The 19,458-nt window shown below is 35.4% G+C and overlaps 1 protein-coding gene across 2 annotated transcripts in view; it reads left to right on the forward strand.

The window, feature by feature from the left end:
• Positions 1–4,833, forward strand: part of UGT8 (UDP glycosyltransferase 8) — an 85,781-nt gene extending 80,948 nt beyond the window's left edge. For both annotated transcript variants that reach the window (XM_008955427.5, XM_055111776.3), the window contains exon 6: positions 2,548–4,833. In XM_008955427.5, the coding sequence (XP_008953675.1) occupies positions 2,548–2,911 (364 nt within the window). In that variant the 3' untranslated portion in view covers positions 2,912–4,833. The remainder of the gene's footprint in view (positions 1–2,547) is intronic.
• The last annotated feature ends 14,625 nt before the right edge of the window (positions 4,834–19,458 follow it).

Consider the following 19,458-nt stretch of genomic DNA (forward strand, 5'->3'; position numbering starts at 1 on the left):
TACTTTTGTAAAATTTAATGTACATGTGAGCCCCTTACAAGGTAATTGTTTTATTAAAAGGGCCTTTATCTAAGAGATCTCTTGGAATAACTTAGAGGTGTCTGGAGTGACCATTTTAATCACACTATTTTTTTGCAATATTCATATTCTTACTGGAAGGAATTTTGAGTTGTAAAATAAACTATGCTCATGGGACAATGCCACTACATTAAATTTGAGACCAGTTTCAGCATGGAAAATACCTGCCCCTCAAAAATTTATCTGTGAGTTCTCCAATATTCCTTTCCAGTTGATCCATGGACCTCCTCTGAACAGAATAGTCATACAAAATGAAATCGGTTAGTAAGCAATCCAGCTTTATAAGTCTACTCCTAGGTGGGACTAAGAGTCTGACCAATGAAAGTCCCTGTTCAGATAAGCTGAGTCAGATGTCAAGAGCTTTTCTGATAATTAGTGATCTAGGACCAAGTAAATATATTGGAGTTCCGTATGAGTTAATAATTTATTCAAGAGTACAAGAAGTCAGATTTCCCATTAAAGCATCTGTTTAATCTGTTTAATCATCACTAGAGAAAGGGTTATATACACAGTGACATTAAGGTACCTGAAGACTTAAGATTGTTTTTATCCTTCTTTTCCATCTTTGTTAAAATAAAAGATTGGATTTTATTTTCTAAGATGTCACGTTTCATTTTTGTATTTTAAAGATACTCCTTTGCCCCATAAGCATTTTCTCATAAAATGGAGTAGTAGAAACTTTCTAGTTTCCCTTTTGCCATCAGTTAGAAATTATGATAAATTACAAAGCAACTGAGGATGGCCTTTTAATATTTGGTGAGGTTTTTGTACTTTTAATACAACTAGATTTATTATTTGGTCGTAATTTTCTTATGAGGCATTGATGAGAGAGAAAATGTGCCTGTTGATTACATACTCTTATGTAATAGCCTTCATTTGTTTTTTCTCTCACTCCTAACAACCTTCTGTTCACTGCCTCTCAATTTGTTTGCATAATTGTTAAAACTTAATGTTTAGGTCTAGAGTGAAATCATAAAAAATAAAGGCTCATCAAATCAACTCATAAATATCTGAGTAGATTTTTCACTGGGCTTTGTAATCTTATAGCTCCATCCTCACATTTCTAGTGGCTCTCTTGACCTTTCCTTTCATTACATCCCAAACTGTAATCATTTCCAGCAGCATGTCCCATGTTCTGTGTTACTGTGTCCTGTTAATTAACTCTGCCATGTGAGTCATTCAAGCTGGAAACATTGCAGTTACATATGATCTCTCCCTTTCCCTTCACATTTAATCCACACTCTTACCAACTCCTGCCAACTCTTCTACTACACCATTTCCCTTCCCTTTATCTGTCTAATCCCACCACCAATTTTTTAGTCAGTCTCTCATTGGTCATTATTGAGGTCTTTTTAACGGACTTTCCATCACGAGCATCTTCCCTCTGCTTTAACAGCCAGTCTCCCTGATATAATGGCTCTTTGGTTCTAAGAAAGAAGCTATTATATCTTGTCATTCAGAATACCCATGGGGAAGACTCATCTTTTTCCAATCTAATTTCTAACCAAACTTCATACTTTTTCCAAATGAATTTGTTCTGGGCATATTCTCAGTCTCCCACTTTTATGATTTAGTTTATGCTCTTCTCTTGATTTATCAAGTCTTCACACATGTCCAATCTTTTGTTCCTCTATAATGCACAACTCAGTAGTGCTATATCCTCCATGATAGATTTTGTATCTCTCGAGGTGGAAATTATTTCTTATGTCTAAACAATACAAACTTCAGTCATGAATTCATGCAAGGGGGATTTAGCCGTTTGTCAAAGATTGGCACATGAATGTGCAGTCACATGTTTTTAGATTAAAATAAAATGCTTATATTTTATCACTTTGTGATTCCCCATTTTCCATGGTCTTTTAATCATTTAAGAGGGTGTTTTCTTTATACATATATACATGCATACATTACCTATACATATATACTGCATATAACATCAAATCTGACTTCATGGTGTTTCCCAACTCTTTTTTATCTCTTTAATAATATATCTTCACCCCATATTTAATGTTATTTTAAATTAAAACAAAATTAAATATTATTGCTTAAAAAGTGGTAGAATGAAGTTCTGTATCTTTTTCTCCATCTTTCTTTTAGAATCTAATAAATTTAGTTTCCATCCTAGTTGAAACTTGTTGATTTATACTATTTAAAAGTATGTGGAGAGAAGAACTACATGTAATGTAGTGTGGAAACAGCATAGGGTTTGGAGTCAGAAAATTCTGGGTCTCAACTTTGTAACATAATCAAGTTAGTCTCCGATTTTCATTTTTCTCACCAATTTAAAATACATTTTATTGGGTTAACATAAGATAATGTGTTTAAAGCACTTAACACAGTGCTTGTACATGCAAGGTACTTACTAAAGAAGAGTTGTTTTAATTATTTCCCCTTTTTAAATGAAGATATGCATAAATATAGAACTTTATTATAAGCATCATCATTCTGTGTTTTGTCCCCTCTCCATAGCTACCGTCAGAGGGCCCAGAAGCTTTCGGAAATTCACAAGGATCAACCTGGTCACCCTGTCAATCGAACTATCTATTGGATAGATTATATTATTCGTCACAATGGAGCCCATCACTTACGTGCCGCTGTCCATCAAATCTCCTTTTGTCAGTATTTTTTACTGGATATTGCCTTTGTGCTTTTGCTTGGTGCTGCCTTGTTATACTTTCTCTTGTCTTGGGTGACAAAATTTATCTACAGAAAAATCAAAAGTCTGTGGTCTAGAAATAAGCATAGCACAGTTAATGGACATTACCACAATGGAATCCTCAATGGCAAGTACAAAAGAAATGGCCATATTAAACATGAAAAGAAAGTGAAATGAGCCAACAGCCCAGGTGATAGAAATAAATTGGTTCACTCATTGAATTTTTATTGCTATTATTTAGTCTAACAGCTACTAAAAGTAAAACATCAGTAAACAATTCTAACATGCCCTTATGAGATCTACTAATGAAATTCTGTGGAATTAAGATGGCTGTAAAAAGCACAAACCTAAAATGCAGAAATGTATTTTATTCAAATACTGATGTAGAGAGTTTTGGCACTGAACCTTTTAGAAGCCTTAATTATTTAAATCAATTCAGTGACTGTGTCAGACCTTAGTTTTAAATCTTGATATGTGTGTGTCCCGGATCAGGAATGGTTTCATTTTTCTTAATAACGTGTGTGTGTGTGTGTATGTGTGTGTGTGTGTGTGTGTGTCCTAATTAAGAGAATTTTTACTGGCTGCTTGTTACATTTGTTGAGGGTACAACACACTCAAGAATAAAGTAAAAGGATAGTCAGGATCCAGATGTTTCTTTTCTAGCATTTAATGTGTGTGAACTCAGAACACTACTATGAAAGAACACTTCCCCCCAAAACTGGATGCAGAGGAAGAAAAAAAAAAAGAAATGGCACAGATTTTTGTACTTTTTGTTTTAGTTATTTTGTTGTTGTTGTTGTTTTTATTGTTTTTCTTTTCTGATAGAGTATGGCCACTTCTGGGGGAAAAACATGTAATTAAGTAAATGTATACATTGGTTTTCACATTTTACTTTTGTTTTCCCACTACCAATAATTTTCCTCTGGAAGAATTTTATAGTTTTTTCTATTTCATTTTAATGGGTAACAATATGTTAAATGCATAATTAAGACAAAGCAATGAAATTCTGACTTTATTCAAAGTACTGAAGATTATTGCTTCTAGGGCATTTTTAAACAGCACCATTGTATTGTTGAATGTTTATGTAACTGATGGCTTTTCTATAATGTAACTTTTGAATGTTCAGGTGTTACATTTCCAAAGTTTAACTTTTAAAAAACCATCTTCTGATCCCTTTTATTGTCTGGGCCATACAATCTATATTACATAGGTGCCAACATTTAATTCTTTTAAATGGAACATTTGCAGTTTTCCATATTGATACCTGCTTTTTCTGGAGAGGTTTGAGATCTTGTTAACAAATCAGACTTTACACTATATACAGACGTGACAGATAAATTGAACCACTTGTTTGTGAAAATGAGTTCCTGTCATCTTCCTCATTCCCTCAGCCCTCACCCCAGCAGCCTTTTCCGGTCATTGTGGCTGACATGGAGCAGTGACAGTATTCATTTGAGAACAGGGATGCAAGTCACAGACATCATAAAATCAGGGTCTCCCTGCTGAAGCATTCACTAGTTGGCAACTATGAATTTATTCCATGTCATTCTGTTTACTTAGCACTTGCACTACCCTTGTTGGTTGAGTGTATGCTTTATTTGTTTCTAGTTTGAAATCCCACATCTGATAGCTGAGAGTAGGCAAATACAACATTTACCTAATGTCATTCACTAACATGGAAGAGTTGTGAAAATTCTAGAGTGCTGTAAATCCTTGGCATACACTATGACAAACAACTTCATTACTTTCCCACCAGGAGCTGCTCTCCTGCACTTAGAAATAATGTCACAAGTAGTTTTCTAATGTACAATGCAGACAAATGTACTGCTGTCTGAATACTTGAAGAAATGGTATTATACATACATAGAAACTTATTAGTTATACCTTTTCACAATCTTATTACGATGTTGCCGTTAAAAGGGAAAAAAGACACAGGCAATGAATGGTGGGATAGTAAGAGGACTTAGAGTGTATGAATGAGTTGATTTTACTTTTTTGGAATTTGATTAAGTTGACAGTAGGCACTGATTGGATGATTAAACATAAGTTAATCTCCACTGTGATAAAAACTTAAATAATAAACAATTTAAAATAGAGAAGTGTTGTTGGAATAAAATTTTTATTCAGATTTTATTTCATAATATTATATATATTCATTTTAAACATGTTTCTAAGACAGGTCTCCCAACTTTTGTATGTATTTATGAGTGTGGAAACAACGTGTTAAATGTGAGACTTTTTTTTTATTGTTAAACAGAGGGAGTTACCTTACAAGGACATCGACATGGATCTTAAAATTCTGTTCCAGAATTCAGAATGTTAAGTGTAGGTATTTACTTATCATTGTTGTTGTTTTTTTTTTTTTAGTAAGATTATTGTTAGACAGTTTTGGTAAATAGGGTGATTTTTAAATTTTCCACACTTGGGCTAGATTCTGTAATAAAGTAAAGTTTTCAAGAAAGTATTTATTCATTTATTATTTAGAAAGAGTTTCTGCAACTATTAAAATATTCCCATAACTGGTTATCATCATGTCAAACACAAATGAGAATTAAGACATTTTTCCTCTAGAGTGGCAGCTTCTAATATCCCTCCACATACACATAGGGGCAGGATTTGGATGTCCAGGGTTGAAAAGAGCTAATGTTTGGGTTAAAGTAATAGTTTATGATTGAAGCTAGAGATTCTCTTCAAAACTCAGCTACTTACTCAGTCCCAAATGCTACTAAAACTGAACGACTCCACTTCAAAAATAAAAGGTTTATAAATGAAAGAACCAAAATAAGTTGAAGAAAAACCTCAAGGGATAATCCAACAATCTGTTTTACTGAAAGTATAATTCATATTTCATTCTAGCTTCTAAGTAATTCAACCAGCTTGTAAATATTAAATCACATTAGAGAATGGTTATTTGCAGTTGATATAATCAAAAACAGTCTGAAATAGAAAAATTTTACATTTCATATGATGAAGTTTGAGAATTATAGGAGTTCTATTATTGAAACTTCTCCAAAATGTGCATTAAAGAGCTGCTTATCATGCTTCCAAGATGGTAACATTTTAGCCAGCTTTTGAAGACATGTATTTCATGTGAAGATACTATTGATATTTTTGACAGCAAAAACATTTTTCCAACAAATTTAATTAGAAGGGTCTTAGATGTCCACACAATTAAAGTATTCATATTGTCATTTTTCTACAAGTCCTGCAAAGTGTTAAAAATCCCCGATCACTTGGGTATTTGGGTTGCTGAGTTGGGGTTAGCAGGGCAGGTAAGGAATATTGGTACCAAGACTCCTAACTTTTAAAATATGGAAACCAAAGGCACACAATACTTTTATGACTCATATCTTCACTTTTGGGTAAGGCAGACATGATGTAAGAGAAAATTCATTTATATTGTATCCTGCAAGATTAGTGATCTTCCTTATTATAAATAAAACCAGCAGATTATTTTCAGTAGAGTAGTATATAATCCAAGTTCAGACTCTGAAAAATCAGAACTACTTGTAGAATTATGTTATTCAAATAAAACAATTATAATAATGTCCATCTACTCAAAGAAGTCCAACATCAACATTAATCTCAGGTAATATATTATCTCAGGTTTTTCATTTATTAACCAATAAAATCTGAAGTTCTTGCTGAATTTTATAGAATTGAAAGTATTTTATTTCTGTGTTAGTTTCTATCTATAATTAGTTTTACTTTTCAGTAACCCTATTTTGTGCAGTGATTATTCCATATTCCTGACAGCAGAGGTGACCAGTTCCACTGTGTCAATTTAATATTTACTTACTTAATTAATTTATTTGGAGACAGAGGCTCTCTCAGTAGCCCAGGCTGGAGCGCAGTGGCGCAATCCCAGCTCACTGCAACCTCCGCCTTCCAGGTTCAAGCAATTCTCCTGCCTCGGTCTCCCGAGTAGCTGGGATTACAGGCATGTGCCACCATGCCCAGCTAATTTTTGTATTTTTAGTAGAAAAAACAAATGCTAAAGACATATATTAAGTTGAACAAAAATATGTATTATTAATAGCATTTATATATATTTATGTGTGTAGTTAGCATTTAAATTATCCTCGTAATTCTTTCGAAATTTGATTTTTAAAAAATTTAAAATGGTCTCTCAATTTTTTTTAAAAGAATGACAGTATTATGAACTTTTTGAAGTCTTTTAAGAAACAAAAACTATCTTTTTTAAACTAAATAAAATTCAAAAGGACTAGTAAGTTTAGAAACTTGGTCAGATGTACCCTCCGTTAACACTTCTTACTAAAATATTAGGAATAAATAGGATGAAATTGTTACAAAATAAAATCAAGTCACTGCTTTGAATGTATTCTTTCTTGTACTTCCATATTCTTACTCTAAAATGGAAAACATTTTGAGATTTAGAAATTTAAACTACACTTAGATTATGGTATAAATAACATTTTTCTTACAACTGACAAATGACTTCTCATTTGCAATCTCAAAGATGAAGGCAAGAAAGAAATTTACTTTGGGTACCTCTGAATAAATTTTATGAATCCGAGAGAATGGATACACCAGTTGCACCATTTGAGAAAGTGCAATTAATTTCGAGTTTGAATATGCCATACTCCAGGTCCAGATTTCGTACTACTGACATGACACAACCTTCCTTACCTGTTCTCTCCCATCTTCTTGCTTCCAAGCTTTCAGTTTCCTCTCTTGGGTTTTCTATTACCCTTAGGTATTTTCCAAGCTGCCCTATCCTTTTCAAGTTTATGGTGCATAGATTGTGCCTATCTAATGTGAATCTAATGATTTTTTTTTTTTTTTTTTTTTTTTGAGACAGAGTCTCACTCTGTTACCCGGGCTGGAGGGCACAATCTCAGCTCACTGCAACCTCCTCCTCCCAGGTTCAAGCGATTTTCCTGCCTCAGCCTCCTGAGTAGCTGGGACTACAGACATGCGCCACCACGCCCAGCTAATTTTTGTATTTTTAGTAGAGACGGGGTTTCACCATGTTGGCCAGGCCCAGGCTCTTCTCAAATTCCTCACCTCCAGTGATCTACCCGCCTCAGCCTCCCAAAGTGCTGGGATTACCGCTGTGAGCCACCATGCCCAGCCAGATGCTTTTGTTTTTTATCAACGTGGAAATAAAATTAACTCCAACGTTGTAATTTACAAAGGCGAACTAAGAAAATATCTAGCTGTTTTTTTTTAAAAAATGTTTGATCTGTACTAGATGAATGCCATTTAGGATGTAAGATCAAAAACAATGGATGTGCATATGGTGCTTCTTATGGGTATTGGGAGGAGGGCTACCACTGAATGAGTTTGCACTCCCTCAGGGCACTGTGTGACGCTCTGGATATGGCACTGAATGAACTGTTTGGGGCATAGCTCAATGATCACTAAACTATCAAGCCACATATAATCTTCTTATCCCCAACTTGGTCAGCTAAAATTTTTAGACAACTACCTTGTACAAATACAGACGTTGATTTTCCCCTGTGGAAGCTTGTCTCAAACATTCATTCTTGGTGCTCCTAACAGGATCCTTTTGTACCAGAAAATGAGTACTGTCTCTGGTTCTGTAACATCACTCATATCTCTAATGTTAAAATGTCCTAGAACTGCAGCCACCTGTCTGCTAGAGCACGAGAAAAGCCCAAGACAGAGAGGTGGCAGGTACTCAAAAATGTATCTGAAGCTAGGATTGCAGCAGTAATTGTCTTTCCTGTAACAATGAACAGAAAGGTGTGGATAGCAAAGGCAAGGACGACCTGGGAAGGAAGCAGCAGTGAGTGGTTACAGATCAAACACTACCTCAGAATTCCTCTCATACTTTTCAAAATGTATTTTTATTCCACCTGGTATATTTCAGTGATGTTCTGGAGAAGCTTATCTGAATTGGATAGGTGGATCCCCCAACTATGCAATCTATGTTTTGGAATGGTCATCCATCTTTTTTTAAATTATTATTTCATCAGAGATAAGGTGGGAAGGAGCAAAAATCAAGCAAAGACCTTTAAAGGTCTTGAATGTAAGACACAAAGATGTCAGTGGAATTTGGCAAGTACAAGACTTTGGCAATATCTAGGCATCTATAGGCATATGGGCCACATTATGTCATACATGTTCTATTGATGCAGATTTCAACATAAATGGGTGTCCTACCTGAGAATGTGGCTATACCACTGGAAGTGTAGGTGGCATCAACTCACATGTTTGTGCATATCAAGACAGAAGGTGCAGAACATCTCTCTGCTGGCTATCATTTCTTATATCAGAGGTAAATGACAGAAATTTAAATATTTTTTTGTTCTCCAATCATAAATAAATTTAGCATTAGGTGACATGGAATTTTATTTTATAGTTGTGTGTTCTATTCCTCTACCAGCTTTCAGATGCCAGGTCTAGTATGTTTGCTATTCCTCACTGGTTAAGAAACTGCCCCTAGATATGTACAGTCAATCTGTTCAAATTACACAACATATTCTATGAAAACTAAATAGAAAAGAAGCAGATGGGGGAAATAGTACAATTTTAAAAGGTATTTTAGATTCCTTAAAATTTCACGCAATTTATGTTGCTTTAATTTCTTATTTCTGTTAAATGAGTAGTAGCCTTACATCACCACTTTATAATACTCAGGCTTTAAAGTTTAACAGTATTGGCTGGGCGTGGTGGCTCACGCCTGTAATCCCAGCGCTTTGGGAGGCTGAGGCAGGCAGATCACAAGGTCAGGAGATCGAGACCATCCTGGCTAACATGGTGAAACCCCGTCTTTACTAAAAAAATACAAAAAGAAATTAGCTGGGCGTGGTCGCGGACACCTGTAGTCCCAGCTACTCGGGAGGCTGAGACAGGAGAATGGCGTGAACCCAGGAGGCAGAGTTTGCAGTGAGCCAAGATCTCACCACTGCACTCCAGCCTGGGCAAAAGAGTAAGACTCCGTCTCAAAAAAAAAAAAAAAGTTTAACAGTATTAAGAGTGTCATCCTAAAATCCTATTATCAAGTACAAAAGGAGACTAAATAATATGCCTTTCCATAGCCTGCAAATAAATAACCCATTTATTCGTGCAATTAAGCAATGATTGTCAGTTTTTAAAACTCTAATTATCCTTGTGTATGGCTTGAGATGCCATGCTTATTGCTACTTTTCAGGTTTTTCTATAAACTTTTGTTTTGGATTTCAATTATAAACTAACAATTGAAAATGTGGGTTGCCTGTTAATTTTGGGCTGTAATGCAGAACATTGTTCAAGACTACTTGTCACTTGACCATTATTGATATTCCGGCCCTTGAATCCTCTTACCAGTCAGCCCAAATGCTCTTATTAGTTCCAAGTAGGAGTACATCTTGTTATTATCAGCATCAAATAGCTCCATTTGTTCTTGATGGGGTGTCTCTGCTCCTAGAGGGCTCTGGATTTCACTGTAAGTTAAATAACCATTTGCTTTGTTGTCAGCCCATAGAAAAAGACTTGAAGGTCTATGAAAATAAAAAAGTTTGGTATATTTCAACTCAAATTTTCAATGTTAACCCAAACATCTACACCTTTCAGAACAGCATTTTGTCCTCCTGGGGCTGGTCTTCTTTCCGGTCCTCAAACATACCTAGATCATTTTTTGCTTCCACCTTGGCTTTCATTGCACATCACTTTACCACTTCAGTTGCTCCTTTCCTTTATTTCAACATCCAGTTTACCTCTTTTCTTCATTCTACTTGAATTATCTGATCATTTACTTTAATAATGTTTCTTCTGTGATCTGTATCCTCATGATGTTTTATATCTAATCTAGTGTTTTCATTTTCTGTTTGCCTCATTCCTTAACATAAGCACTGTAATGGAATATTCTTCTTCACTGGTAGTCTAGTTTTTGATATCTTCATTGGATCTTCTTTCTCTCCTAAAACTGTTTAAAAACTTCCATCTGGCTACATTTTAATGGCCTTTTTATCACAGTCTTTGCAGTTCCCTTGTTTACATTCATTTGCTACCTTCTGTCTAATATTTCTTAATATTACATCAAAAGATACCTACTTATTTTGCTAACAATTCTGAACATACTGATATCTCTTACACTCCTAAGTTAGTAAAATTTATTAGTTTATACAAAATCATATGTTTCTTCATTTGTAACACCACCAAATAATATTCCTTTGTCAGTATTCTTATTATTCTCTTGATCTCACTGCTCTAAGTACTGCCTTTATTAAAACACAAACAAACATTGTTTCCTGTTTCCGAAATGCCAGGCTCTGTACGTAATACTGGAAATGCAGGGATGAAGAAGCCATAGTTTCTGACTTCCAGGGGACAAAACCAGCAAGTAAGCAGTTTCAATAAGCAAAGGAATATATATTGTAATATAGGTACAGACAATGTGCCATTGAAACAGAGGAAAGTGAGAGAAGTTTCCACCTGGGGATTGTTTCAGTTGAGTCAAAAAGAAAAAATAGAAGCTCACCAGGTAAAGAAATACATAGAGATAATTTTTGGAAGGCATGACCCTATGGTCAAAGGCATTGAGTTATGGAAGAGTGTGGTATGTTGGGGAACTGCAGGTAGTTTGCTCTGATAGGAGTATACATGATGAACAGATGTGACCACTATGCTAAGCAAAAACAAACAAACCAACAAAAAACTTTTCTAACTGACCTCAGTCTTACTTTTGGCTCTTTAGTTTATTACTGTAACACAATCTGCTTTGCATTAACTATTCAGTAACTTTCCCCAAGATACCTGTTTATGTTCCTGAGTGTTCGATACCTGGCCATATGGCACAACTTTCAAAACAGCTGGTGTTAAGCTTCTTGTGTTACAGATGATTTGATGTAATGTAAAGGCTCTCTATTGAAGCTAAATTGTAGATAGACAAAAGGATAGCACTCAAGTTTACTTATGCTTGGCTTAGGAAATCTGCAAAACAGTTTTAGTGTGTACAGCTTCTTAGCTAGTTTGCAGAAGAGAAATGATAATTTTTTCATCTTAAAATATGAAAAGGAATATGATCTGGTAATAAAAGAATCCAGCAATTGCAACAATTTATAAACCATTTTTTACTTAACATAGTAAATAAATATAAATGCCTAGGAGTACTGACTGACAGCGTGTTCAAGATAACAGTGACAGGCCAGGTGCAGTGGCTCACGCCTGTAATCCCAGCACTTTGGGAGGTCAAAGCGGGCTGATCACCTGAGGTCAGGAGTTTGAGTCCAGGCTGGCCAACATGGTGAAACCCCCGTCTCTACTAAAAATACAAAATTAGCTGGGCATGGTGGTGGATGCCTGTGATCCCAGCTACTTGGAAGGCTGAGACAGGAGAATCTCTTGAACCTGGGAGGCAGAGGTTGTGGTGAGCTGAGATCCCACCACTGCACTCCAGCCTGGGCAACAAAGTCAGACTCTATCTCAAAAAATAAAATAAAATAAACAGAAAAGAAAAAGAAATAACTGTGACAGAGTAAGTATAATATTACAATTATCTAGGCAGTCATGAATTAAATAGGTGTGCATGGGTTACTATATAATGTTGTCTTTGGTATAGAAAGAGAAATTACTACATTAAGGAGTTACTATACAAGAAATATAATAACCAAATGTCATATATTATATTTTTTAGAGATTTTAACTGTAGCCATACAAATTATTCAATTAGCACTTGCTTCTTCCTGCAATTTTTGGTTTTGCTTGAGTAGTTATTACTCTATTTTTATTAATCTCCATTTCACAAAAGTATGCATTCCAAATACCAAACCCACATCCCAGAATTATATCAAATGTGGTTTCTAAAGCTTCCCAAATGTTTGAAAGGGATAGGTAAACCAAACTTTTGTATGGCTGAAGGAACTGAGAGCAATAATGAACTATGGTAAAATAAGTAATCATGACATTTGACTATTAATTTAATAGCTCTCTTCTCAGATTCATTATCTTTTCTCTACCAACAGGTAAATAACACAGACTGTAAAGTAATAGAATTAGGAAAAGTTTCAGGTTTGTGTGTGGAGCCCCTACAGATACAGTACCTTCTAACCTCTTTTACAAAGATTTGATTAGATTGTTCTAGCTCATTGAGTCTATTATATCCTAGGAGCTGGCAATAATCAATACTACTCCTCCTTAGGGATGAAAGAAAATGATTTTTCTTCCTTGATCCTGATTCATTTTGGAGAGAAAATGAGAAAAGGAGGCCAGGAAAGCAAACAACCTTGAATTTTCTTCCACTAGAGGCAGATGATGGTATAATCAAATAAATTAAAAACTGCAAACATAGATTTTTTTTAAATCCATATTCAAAAAATGTTTCCATATTAAGCCCAGAGCTACATTTATATGAGGATTAAAAAAATAGGATTTAACTGATAGGTAACACAAGATAAAGTGGGAGAATTTAGATTGGTTCCATGCCTCTACAATGAAAAGTCATTTAGATGTCAACTCTAAGAGAACATTTGTTACATCCCCTATTGCTTCTCCCTCTAGGATTTTTGCTGAAGTTCTTTTGTCCAAGAGAGAATCAAAAGCTCCTTCCCTTCAAATCATGTCAAACATTTTCTTCTAAAAACAAAAGTAAGAAATACAAACTACTGCATGCAAATAATATTTAAATTAAAAATCAGAAAGTTATCACTGACTTATTTATACTTGCTTTAGAGAACTTAAGCTAAATCATTTGCATAGGATGTTCTATGATGGGTGACTATTTCATGCTCAGGATGCCTGCTCTGTGGCCAACATTTATTGAAGGTCACACCTTAATATACTTTTCTGTTTAAGGAGGTTGGACTAGTGGCCTTGAAAGTCCTTCCAATACTGGGTGGGCCATCTGGCAAATTAATATCAAGTTCCCTTGGTTTTGTCCAAGCCCTTGACTTTTCCTTCCTTCCTCTTCAGTCAGCAACTCCATTCCAAACCTAGGTCTTTGCATCGCCCAGGGTCTCCCCACTTCTGAAATACTCTGCTCTAAGATTTCCTCTCTGTTCTTAGCCTCTTAACATTCCAGTTCCCATTCCCACTACACTCTATTAATGTTCAGCTCATAACTGCTCCTTTTTTTTCCCTGTCAATCTAAAAGATTCCTCCTGGTTACATTTTATTTGATAATCACTCTGGGCCTTTGATCTCTAACTTAAGCAGTTCTATTGTCTACACCCACAAAACTTGACTCTACTTTCCTGCTACACTCAATGAAGTAAAAGTCCAATCCTGGATAACCACCTGTGTTCTCCACTCCTGTACCTGGACTCATCAGAAATTTTACAGAAATCAAATAGCCACGTGGATTGGTGCTACTAAAATTGAAATCCCACAGGTCAAGGTCCTCATCTTAGTTGAACTGTCAATGATACCTGCACACCATTTTATATGTTCCATTTTGGCTCCCTTTCTTATTGTCCGTAGCTATTTCAAACCTTCACCATTTTCCCCTCAGTTTTTTTGTTTTTTTTTTTAGTTTGCCAATTTACCTCCATTGGTTTCAGCAGATTATCTTTTTTTACTTACTGAAAGAAATAATTCCCAAAGATGTTTCTTCATCTTGCTGCCACTTCTCCTAACTTATTTGTATCCATACCTCTATTTTTCTTATTTTCTATAGTTTCAGTGAAAAATAATAATATAGCAAAAAATTAACAACACACATTCTCTTCTAGTGCCTAAATCTAATCTCATTTTTCAGATTCTACTCTGCAATTCTTTATCAAGCTATCCAAGTGAAAATATCTAGGAAGCATTTTGATATACAAATCTGGAACTCAAGAAAGAAAGCCTGGTTGGAGATTCATGTTTGAAATTCAGCAGCAAATAAAGATGAATTAAAACTGTGGCAGAAGAACAGTGGCTGGCACATATACTCAATAATATCAGTCTATTCTTGTCCCTGTTTCCCTAATCTCATCCTCTTCCTCATTTCCTTTCTTAAATAGTGACACCAGAATTAATACCACCACTCAAGCCAGTAAATCCTTGTGTCACCTTAGATGCCTTCCACACCCACCATCTTCGGCTAGTAGCGAAGTCTTGTTAGTTTACCTCCCTGATATCTTTTGAGTATCTGCTTTGTTGCTGTTGCCTTCACGCAGCTGGTTAGCATGTTTTCCTGGCTTATTGCCACTGTTCCCTAATTGTTTGCTCTGCTTCCAGGCTGTCTTTCTTGCAACCTATTTTCCTTCCACTTACTGAATTATCTGTGTACACATGCAAATGTGGTCATTCTATTTATAATTACTCAAGGTCTTTAAGTAGTTCCCTAGTCACAGTAAGATAAAACCTAGACTGACACATAACACCCTTCATTATTTGGTGCTTAATTGCATCTCCAAACTCATTTCTTTTTACTTTCTACACTTCCTACCTGCTCGATATAGTCATTTGCAATTTCTCATATGTATTATGCTATTTTTAATAAACATAAGCTTTAGTATCTCTGTTTCTTTCTTGATTTCCCACTACCTACCATCTTTTTCCTCACCTCTTCCCACTTCTGTCGTCACCCTTTCCTTGACCAAATGTTTCCTCTTCAAATCATAACCCTAATATTATCTTTTAGAGAAAGACTTAGTCTGAGTTATGCTCCCTGCTCCCAAGTTTTCTTCTGGTTTTCTGTGCTCATGGCTCGTTGTTATAATTGCTCACACGTTAGTTTCTTCACTAACCATGAAGAAACCATGTCAGTGACTTTTTAATTTTAATTCCCAGCACCTAGTAGAGACCTCAGATATGGGAAGCACACATAAAATGTTTGCTGAATGAACAAAAGAAGTATTTCGGTTCATTATTTATCCTACTGCTTCTATATCTGTATATGTTAGGATTTAGGGTGAGAATTTGTGGTAGAAATAAAGCTAAATTTATGTAAGATGAGACAAAATATATTTAACTGTTAACTCTTGGCCACTCTGACCCAAATAAGAGCCCCTTGCTAGCTTTCTCTGAGTACTAAGCATATGCATACATTTCCCCCCTCCCCTTCTGGGCTTTAAATTCTTCCACATCAGGAACCACATCTGTCAGGCTCAGTGACCTATCCTCAGTGTCTGGCACAGGATATTTTCAATAGAGGCTGTGAGATTTACTAAATAATTGATTCTCCTCTGGAGAATGTCTAGTGGAATAGTTGTTCTCGATCGTTCGTAGATAAACTTATTTCTGAATCTTTGTCAAGTAGTTGCCTTTCTTGCTGCCCTTATAAATTAAAGCATAAATTCACTGATTTTATATGACATATATAACCTATGTGCTAAAATATATGGGATGTGAATTAGAGTTCAACAAGGATGTTATTTTTAAAAACCAAACCAGAAACACATACAAAGATGTTATTTTAACGCAGTGGAGAAAGCTCAAAATAATAACCTGTATCCCTGTCAAAAGCAGGCAACATACAGTCATTATATAATAATAGTATTTGATAATATTTAAAGGATAAATATTATTTAGAATAAGGCAATCATGTGGAAACACTACTTCATACTTATTAAATCATTTTCAGATGATATGCTTGGACATTCTGCTTTATTACTAAATCGTGAAATTTACCTGTAAGATTCTTTATGAATGAAACAATTATCTTGGATTTCTCTTTCAATATTGCAGAATCTATGTCTTTAGTATCTAATGATGCTGGTTCTGGAAGAGCTTTTATAAAGAAAACAACACGATCAGTAACCCTGGTCCAAGAGATGTGAGAAAATGAATAGTCACATTTTTGGTATAGTATATCCATGCAAACAATTGTAGGTCTATATTATCACTTTATAATCATCTCACCAAGTAATCTGGAACAGAATGTTTAATTCCATGCTCTTTTTGTCGTAAACACAATTAAAAACCTACCTATTTTCACATGTTAATGTTTCATTTTCTTCTCTCTTTTTGCTTAGTGCTTGTCTGTGTATGTTATTTAGACTTCTCAGCAGGATAATACACTTATTTGTTCATTCAGAGAAACATGTACTGAGCACCCACTCTGTGCTAGGCACAGGACTATGTGTTGTGGGAGACCAAGCTGAAAAAGACATGGTCTTTGGCACAAAGACCCTACTGTCTAATGGTAAGTTTGAAAACAAGAGGTTTTTGAAGGTGTGATGTGTGGGAAATGCCCAGGCTGAGATTTCTAGTACAATTAATATTCCCAAAGGTAGTTTCATCCAATTCTCTGATAAAAGAGCCATGGTAACAATGAAAAACAGAAAAATAATTACCTTAAGTACTCAAGAAATCAAGCAACAGGTAATCATTTGAGAAGCCTAAGATAAATTTTGACTAAATATAAAATACCGTGTGGCATGAACGAAAGAGTCCTATTAGGCCAGAAGAAAGGAAGACCCCCTGGAGTTTTAAGAGTGGTAGAGAATAAGAACAATTTGCTGTGGTTCGTTTCATGTAATATGAGTTAAAATTGAAATCCCAAACTTTGTTAAATACAACACTACTCTAATGCCAGACTTTGGGAAAGTCATGACTCTATAAGCATCATGCATACAAAATGTAATTTTTCCTGCTCAGAATCAGGTAGTGGAGACAAGAAAATCTCACTTTAGTTCAGCAGAGGCACACTTCTAGATGTTATACATTGGGCTAATCACTGCACCAACTCCCAGGTGTGGCTCTTCATCAAAATTCCCTGGGAAAACCCAACTATCTGCCTACTGTACATCTGCACCAGAACAGCTGAATACTGCTAGAGAACACTGCAGTGCTGACTGGTTTTCTCATTATACCTATGACTGCAATCTTAAATGGCCTCTCAACACTGCTATCCATCTGTTTACCCTTTCTTAATAGATTTGCTATTTTTAAATTCTCTTTCATTAATTGATGAATCTTTTTTTAAATTGTTGTTGTTGAGACAGAGTCTTCCAGGCTGGAATAAAGTGGTGCAATCATAGTGCACTGCAGCTTTAACCTCCTGGTCTCAAGTGATCCTCCTGCTTCAGCCTCCTGAATAGCTGGTACTACCAGCATGTGCTACCATGGCCAACTTTTTTTTTTTTTTAACCATTTTTAGAGATGAGGGTCTCATTATGTTTCTTAGGCTAATCTCGAACTGCTGTCCTCAAGCAATTCTCCACCTCAGCCTCACAAAGTGCTGAGATAACAGGTGTGAGCCACTGCACCCAACATTTTCCATTAATCTTTCTACACTCTTCCCTCTCGTATTCAAATGATGACCATCATATTTCTTTCAGACAATAGAAATAGTCATGAACATCCTCTTATACTCACCATCAAACCTACCCACCTTCCCTGCTTCAGTGTTTATATTCTTTTTGCCCGGATTCCTGTTAAAATACACAATGTCTCAGCACCCACAAAAAGTTAGTTCCTCTCCATTTATAGTTTGGATCACATTCTGATTTTTCAAGGTTTTGCTACAGTAATTAATCACTATCTTTCCTATGTAATTTATCTCCATATATAGGATAATAGAAGAATAAAAATATTTCTTGGTATCTCTCATATCTTAAATTCTTAATATAGTGTCTCCTTCCAACAAATTTATGTTTTCTCTTTCTCTTTTATAGCAAAACTTCTCAATAAGGTACTACTATTTTTTATAAAGCACATTTTTGTGGAACTCACACATTCATCCTATTGAGCCTGTTTTTTTCTGAAATCACCAATGAGCTCTCTTGCTAAATAAAAGTTTCATTTTTATGTCTTTGTCTTAGTCAAGCTCAAGCTTGCAGCATATTTGACATAGTTTCCTTTCTTAAAATGCTTTTAATTTTTCTCTTTCTTGGTCTCCTCTTCTATAAAAGGAGTTAAGTACTTATGTTTACCTATATCATGTGGCTGTTGTGAGGATGGAGGAGTTAATACTAACACATAAACAGTATTAAATGTGCCTAGCACATGATATTTCTCAAAAAATGAAAGCTGTTACTGTTTTTAAAATAGGTACTCTCCTGTTCCCTCTCCTATTTTGATATTTCGATGACTGTTTCAGTTTTGATTTCTGGCTGTGCCTCTGCTGCCTGACCTATAAATGGAGCAGGGCTCAGGGCTGGGCCCTCTTCTCTTGTCTGTCTTAATTTCCTCCCTGTATAATCTCACAGAGCCTCATGTCTTTGATTATTATATGTACATTAACATCCCAAATTTATATCTCTACCTCTCATCTATCTCTCGAGTTCCCAACTTAACTACTTGTCATCTCTTTTTTAAGTCTAATAAGGATTTCAAATTTAAAATACCATAACAGAATCCATAATTTCCCCCAAGATTTTTCCATGTTGTAAATGATACCAATATTTTTCCAGTTACTTAAACATCTCAACTGCTGTATTTTTCTCAGTCTTCACATACAATCAAATAGTTAAGTCCTATTGGTTTTACCCCTATAAGTTTTCCTAAAACACTTCATCTCTTGCCACCTCCAGCCATGCTCATCTCTTGCTGGCCTACTGCACAAAGCTCCTAGAGGGTCTCCCACCTTCCATCCTTGGCTTTCTAATATTAAGTTTCTACTCAACAACCAAAGCCCTCTTCAAAAACCGTAAAACCTGTCGTTTCACTTCTCTCTCAAAATGCTTGGGTTTTCTAAACATCCCACCAAGGCCTACGGGTATCTACCTGTTCTTGCCACTGTCTGTATTTTCAATCTGATATTCTACCACATTTGTCTTTACTCACTAAACTTCAGCCTTACTGCACCTTTTTTCTTTCTCAAATATGCTAAGCCAGTTTCCTTTGAGAGGCCTTTGCAGTGCATGTTCACTTTTCCTGGAATACTTTTT

Source organism: Pan paniscus, chromosome 3 (assembly GCF_029289425.2).
Source record: "Pan paniscus chromosome 3, NHGRI_mPanPan1-v2.0_pri, whole genome shotgun sequence".
NCBI lineage: Eukaryota > Metazoa > Chordata > Mammalia > Primates > Hominidae > Pan > Pan paniscus.